This window comes from Oncorhynchus kisutch, linkage group LG18, assembly GCF_002021735.2.
Source record: "Oncorhynchus kisutch isolate 150728-3 linkage group LG18, Okis_V2, whole genome shotgun sequence".
NCBI classification, from domain to species: Eukaryota; Metazoa; Chordata; class Actinopteri; order Salmoniformes; family Salmonidae; genus Oncorhynchus; species Oncorhynchus kisutch.
Window position 1 is genome coordinate 12,313,506 of NC_034191.2, and position 7,015 is coordinate 12,320,520.

Sequence of the window (7,015 nt, forward strand, 5' to 3'; positions counted from 1 at the left end):
TTCAGTTGGAAAAACATTATTGAACGTTGCAAATAGAAAACCATGAATAGAGCCACCGTAATTTCTTATTCCACATGTCAGAGAGGCATGTTTGTTCGACATACCATTTTTCTATCTGATCGTTCCAAAACATTGCATCCTGCTGAATGCAGCCCAGGGTGTTAGCCATAGCTAGCTAATGAGGTAACATGACTGAACAAGGTATATCCTGAACAAATGGTTAACGGTCCGATAGCCTAGTTTTACAACGTCTTTATGAATGTAAAATGTGGCGCGTCAGTATATAAATAAAGAGAACGTAGCGCGGGTAGACTTCATCGTCAGATTTTAGTCAAGATAGAGACAAAACTATTTTTAGTTTTGAAAAAATCATTTAGCTATTGTTTTTTTCTGGGTCTATTTCGTCAGTAATAGCGTCTTCAATTGCCACTGGAAAAGTTGTGTTTGACAAATATTTTAGTCACAATTTTTGTTGACAAAATGAATACTGTGCTATGGTACCTCATTAGGACTGAGAGGAAGGCTGTGTTAACCTGATGCATGTGTCTTGGCTGTCGGACTTATGTTGGTCTCTCTCTCTGTGTGTGTGTGTGTGCAGGATACACAACAGCGGGTACTCCATATAAAGTGCCCCCCACCCAGATGAACGGAGCCCCCCCGCCCTACTCCCCCTCCCCCAACCCCTACCAAACAGCCATGTACCCCATCAGAAGTGCCTACCCCCAGCAGAGCATGCAGAACCTGCAGAACTTATATGCACAGGTGAGCACACACACCCTACTCCACCAGCTCCTACCATCAACAGCTTCTACACACACACCAATACACAATCCTAACCTCAGCAAACACACACACCCTACTCCACCAGCTCCTACCATCAACAGCTTCTACACACACACCAATACACAATCCTAACCTCAGCAAACACACACACCCTACTCCACCAGCTCCTACTATCAACAGCTTCTACACACACACCAATACACAATCCTAACCTCAGCAAACACACACACCCTACTCCACCAGCTCCTACCATCAACAGCTTCTACACACACACCAATACACAATCCTAACCTCAGCAAACACACACACACACACACACACACACACACCCTACTCCCTCAATGTCTGCCCTCAGTAGAACCTTTATGTACTGGTAAACACACACACAAATCAAATCAAATCAAATATATTTATAAAGCCCTTCGTACATCAGCTGATATCTTAAAGTGCTGTACAGAAACCCAGCCTAAAACCCCAAACAGCAAGCAATGCAGGTGTAGAAGCATGGTGGCTAGGAAAAACTCCCTAGAAAGGCCAAAACCTGGGAAGAAACCTAGAGAGGAACCAGGCTATGTGGGGTGGCCAGTCCTCTTCTGGCTGTGCCGGGTGGAGATTATAACAGAACATGGCCAAGATGTTCAAATGTTCATAAATGACCAGCATGGTCGAAAAATAATAAGGCAGAACAGTTGAAACTGGAGCAGCAGCACGGCCAGGTGGACTGGGGACAGCAAGGAGTCATCATGTCAGGTAGTCCTGGGGCATGGTCCTAGGGCTCAGGTCCTCCGAGAGAGAGAGAGAAAGAAAGAGAGAAGGAGAGAATTAGAGAACGCACACTTAGATTCACACAGGACACCGAATAGGACAGGAGAAGTACTCCAGATATAACAAACTGACCCTAGCCCCCCGACACATAAACTACTGCAGCATAAATACTGGAGGCTGAGACAGGAGGGGTCAGGAGACATAGTGGCCCCATCCGAGGACACCCCCGGACAGGGCCAAACAGGAAGGATATAACCCCACCCACTTTGCCAAAGCACAGCCCCCACACCACTAGAGGGATATCTTCAACCACCAACTTACCATCCTGAGACAAGGCTGAGTATAGCCCACAAAGATCTCCGCCATGGCACAACCCAAGGGGGGGGCGCTAACCCAGACAGGATGACCACATCAGTGAATCAACCCACTCAGGTGACGCACCCCGTCCAGGGATGGCATGAGAGAGCCCCAGTAAGCCAGTGACTCAGCCCCTGTAATAGGGTTAGAGGCAGAGAATCCCAGTGGAAAGAGGGAAACCGGCCAGACAGAGACAGCAAGGGCGGTTCGTTGCTCCAGAGCCTTTCCGTTCACCTTCCCACTCCTGGGCCAGACTACACTCAATCATATGACCCACTGAAGAGATGAGTCTTCAGTAAAGACTTAAAGGTTGAGACCGAGTTTGCGTCTCTGACATGGGTAGGCAGACCGTTCCATAAAAATTGAGCTCTATAGGAGAAAGCCCTGCCTCCAGCTGTTAGCTTAGAAATTCTAGGAACAATTAGGAGGCCTGCGTCTTGTGACCGTAGCGTACGTGTAGGTATGTACGGCAGGACCAAATCAGAGAGATACAGTGCCTTGCAAAAGTATTCGGCCCCCTTGAACTTTGCGACCTTTGCCACATTTCAGGCTTCAAACATAAAGATATAAAACTGTATTTTTTTGTGAAGAATCAACAACAAGTGGGACACAATCATGAAGTGGAATGACATTTATTGGATATTTCAAACCTTTTTAACAAATCAAAAACTGAAAAATTGGGCGTGCAAAATTATTCGGCCCCTTTACTTTCAGTGCAGCAAACTCTCTCCAGAAGTTCAGTGAGGATCTCTGAATGATCCAATGTTGACCTAAATGACTAATGATGATAAATACAATCCACCTGTGTGTAATCAAGTCTCCGTATAAATGCACCTGCACTGTGATAGTCTCAGAGGTCCGTTAAAAGCGCAGAGAGCATCATGAAGAACAAGGAACACACCAGGCAGGTCCGAGATACTGTTGTGAAGAAGTTTAAAGCCGGATTTGGATACAAAAAGATTTCCCAAGCTTTAAACATCCCAAGGAGCACTGTGCAAGCGATAATATTGAAATGGAAGGAGTATCAGACCACTGCAAATCTACCAAGACCTGGCCGTCCCTCTAAACTTTCAGCTCATACAAGGAGAAGACTGATCAGAGATGCAGCCAAGAGGCCCATGATCACTCTGGATGAACTGCAGAGATCTACAGCTGAGGTGGGAGACTCTGTCCATAGGACAACAATCAGTCGTATATTGCACAAATCTGGCCTTTATGGAAGAGTGGCAAGAAGAAAGCCATTTCTTAAAGATATCCATAAAAAGTGTTGTTTAAAGTTTGCCACAAGCCACCTGGGAGACACACCAAACATGTGGAAGAAGGTGCTCTGGTCGGATGAAACCAAAATTGAACTTTTTGGCAACAATGCAAAACGTTATGTTTGGCGTAAAAGCAACACAGCTCATCACCCTGAACACACCATCCCCACTGTCAAACATGGTGGTGGCAGCATCATGGTTTGGGCCTGCTTTTCTTCAGCAGGGACAGGGAAGATGGTTAAAATTGATGGGAAGATGGATGGAGCCAAATACAGGACCATTCTGGAAGAAAACCTGATGGAGTCTGCAAAAGACCTGAGACTGGGACGGAGATTTGTCTTCCAACAAGACAATGATCCAAAACATAAAGCAAAATCTACAATGGAATGGTTCAGAAATAAACATATCCAGGTGTTAGAATGGCCAAGTCAAAGTCCAGACCTGAATCCAATCGAGAAAAGAACTGAAAACTGCTGTTCACAAATGCTCTCCATCCAATCTCACTGAGCTCGAGCTGTTTTGCAAGGAGGAATGGGAAAAAATTTCAGTCTCTCGATGTGCAAAACTGATAGAGACATACCTCAAGCAACTTTTTTTTATTTATTTTTTACCTTTATTTAACTAGGCAAGTCAGTTAAGAACAAATTCTTATTTTCAATGACGGCCTAGGAACAGTGGGTTAACTGCCTGTTCAGGGGCAGAATGACAGATTTGTACCTTGTCAGCTCGGGGATTTGAACTTGCAACCTTCCGGTTACTAGTCCAACGCTCTAACCACTAGGCTACCCTGCCGCCCTGGGCGGCTGTAATCGCAGCAAAAGGTGGCGCTACAAAGTATTAACTTAAGGGGGCTGAATAATTTGCACGCCCAATTTTTCAGTTTTTGATTTGTTAAAAAAGTTTGAAATATCCAATAAATGTCGTTCCACTTCATGATTGTGTCCCACTTGTTGTTGATTCTTCACAAAAAAATACAGTTTTATATCTTTACGTTTGAAGCCTGAAATGTGGCAAAAGGTCGCAAAGTTCAAGGGGGCCGAATACTTTCGCAAGGCACTGTAGGTAGGAGCAAGCCCATGTAATGCTTTGTAGGTTAGCAGTAAAACCTTGAAATCAGCCCTTGCTTTGACAGGAAGCCAGTGTAGAGAGGCTAGCACTGGAGTAATATGATCAAATTTTTTGGTTCTAGTTAGGATTCTAGCAGCCGTATTTAGCACTAACTGAAGTTTATTTAGTGCTTTATCCGGGTAGCCGGAAAGTAGAGCATTGCAGTAGTCTAACCTAGAAGTGACAAAAGCATGGATTAATTTTTCTGCATAATTTTTGGACAGAAAGTTTCTGATTTTTGCAATGTTACGTAGATGGAAAAAAGCTGTCCTTGAAATGGTCTTGATATGTTCTTCAAAAGAGAGATCAGGATCCAGAGTAACGCCGAGGTCCTTCACAGTTTTATTTGAGACGACTGTACAACCATTAAGGTTCATTGTCAGATTCAACAGAAGATCTCTTTGTTTCTTGGGACCTAGAACAAGCATCTCTGTTTTGTCCGAGTTTAAAAGTAGAAAGTTTGCAGCCATCCACTTCCTTATGTCTGAAACACATGCTTCTAGCAAGGGCAATTTTGGGGCTTCACCATGTTTCATTGAAATGTACAGCTGTGTGTCATCCGCATAGCAGTGAAAGTTAACATTATGTTTTCGAATAACATCCCCAAGAGGTAAAATATATAGTGAAAAAAATAGTGGTCCCAAAACGGAACCTTGAGGAAAACCGAAATTTAAAGTTGATTTGTCAGAGGACAAACCATTCACAGAGACAAACTGATATCTTTCCGACAGATAAGATCTAAACCAGGCCAGAACTTGTCCCTGTAGACCAATTTGGGTTTCCAATCTCTCCAAAAGAATGTGGTGATCGATGGTATCAAAAGCAGCACTAAGGTCTAGGAGCACGAGGACAGATGCAGAGCCTCGGTCCGATGCCATTAAAATGTCATTTACCACCTTCACAAGTGCCGTCTCAGTGCTATGATGGGGTCTAAAACCAGACTGAAGCATTTCATATACATTGTTATACATACATACACACACACCCTACTCCCTCAATGTCTACCCTCAGTAGAACCTTTACGTACTGGTAAACACACACACACACACCCTAACCTCTCTCTCTGTCTCCCTGTAGGCAGCAGCGTATTATGGCCAGCCAGTGTATGCGGCCCAGCCCTATGTAAATCAACACACTACTCACATGTACACACACACATAAACACACACTAACACAGACACACACTAACACAGACACACTCTAACACAGACACACTCTAACCTCTGTCTCTGTGTCTGTAGGCGTATTACACCCAGCCAGTGTATGCTGCTCAGCCTCAGCCTCATGTAATCCACCACACCACAGTGGTTCAACCAAACAGCCTGCCCTCAGCCCTCTACCCCGCCCCGGTCCAAGCCCCTAGAAACAACGGAATGGCTGCCATGGGGATGGTTGCCGGGACCACCATGGCTATGAGTGCAGGTCGGGCTGATGACTGAGGAAGCTGATGTAGCTACAGCATGTGTTGTTGAAGATATTTTCATATTAAATACCTTTTTGAATGATCTCATTTCATTTCCTATGCTAAACTTAAGTTATGCTAAAATTATTATATTGCTGTTGTGTGTTTTTTGGTGTAAACTCTATTAGTTTTGGTCGGTGCCATATTGACCATAGTGCTGCAGTCAAAACAACAGTGACAAAATGACACCCGACGCTGATGATTCGTGTGTCGTCCTGTAGGAACCCTGCTGACCACACCTCAGCACGCTCAGCTGGGAACGCACCAACACGTCACCATGCCGCAGTTCCGGCCCCAGGGTGCACCTGGATACAGCTATGTCCCGCCCCACTGGTAGACCCCCACCCCACGAGAAGTACGTCATGTGACTAGCACTCCTTTACTAGCTCGCTCTCTTTCGCTTTCCTCATTTCTCTCCTCTCTTTCTTTCGACTTCCTCATTTCTCTCCTCTCTTTCTTTCGACTTCCTCATTTCTCTCCTTCTCTCTCTTTCTTTCGACTTTCCTCATTTCTCTCCTTCTCTCTCTCTTTCACCCCGGAACATTTTCAGAACCTTTCCAAGTCATCTTATAATTCCAAATGTCCACATTCAACTCTCCAATCAATCCAATGTTTTCTCACTTTCTCTGTGGTTTCAGATCTGGAGTCCGACATGGTATGCAACTACTCCAGTCTTACACAGGCTTCTTATGGTCACCATGGCAACCTCACACCTGTCTGCAACAACAAAACTAAAGAGCAACGGACACTTGCTGCACTCTCTAGGGTTTTACAAAAGCTGCTTGATATTTTTTGGTTTACTCAACGATTCTTTTCTTTTCCTCCTTTGATTGGCCAATATGTCGTGTCATTACATTGTTTTTTACATTGTTACATCATCATTGGAACTCCAGAGTGATTGACCAATCGCGAGTGTCTGTTGCTCTGCTCGTGTACTGTGTGCTGCTGCTGTGTGTCAGAGGTGGGAATGTACTGGCCACGTCCTGCTCCATCCCTGTCATCATCACCACCTTTATCATCACCAACTTTATGCTGCCAAGTCTTCTAACCATTAGATATCAGCACAGTGCTTTGGTTGAATTTAATTAGAGTTGTTTTAATCCCTTACTTTTACCTTTCCAACAAAGCACTGTGTTGGAACAGCAAACCTGTCGTTGTCTTTACATCCTGTGTGTTGGAACAGCAAACCTGTCGTTGTCTTTACATCCTGTGTGTTAGAACAGCAAACCTGTCGTTGTCTTTACATCCTGTGTGTTGGAACAGCAAACCTGTCGTTGTCTTT

The 7,015-nt window shown here is 44.6% G+C and overlaps 1 protein-coding gene across 4 annotated transcripts in view; it reads left to right on the forward strand.

The window, feature by feature from the left end:
- LOC109909287 (protein FAM168A) overlaps positions 1–6,719 on the forward strand; it is a 56,616-nt gene extending 49,897 nt beyond the window's left edge. For 3 of the 4 annotated variants that reach the window (XM_031795491.1, XM_031795494.1, XM_031795493.1), the window contains 5 exons: positions 599–762; positions 5,349–5,393; positions 5,513–5,693; positions 5,955–6,088; positions 6,372–6,719. In XM_031795491.1, the coding sequence (XP_031651351.1) occupies positions 599–762; positions 5,349–5,393; positions 5,513–5,693; positions 5,955–6,070 (506 nt within the window). In that variant the 3' untranslated portion in view covers positions 6,071–6,088; positions 6,372–6,719. The remainder of the gene's footprint in view (positions 1–598; positions 763–5,348; positions 5,394–5,512; positions 5,694–5,954; positions 6,089–6,371) is intronic. The other variant, XM_031795492.1, reaches the window with a different exon arrangement.
- The last annotated feature ends 296 nt before the right edge of the window (positions 6,720–7,015 follow it).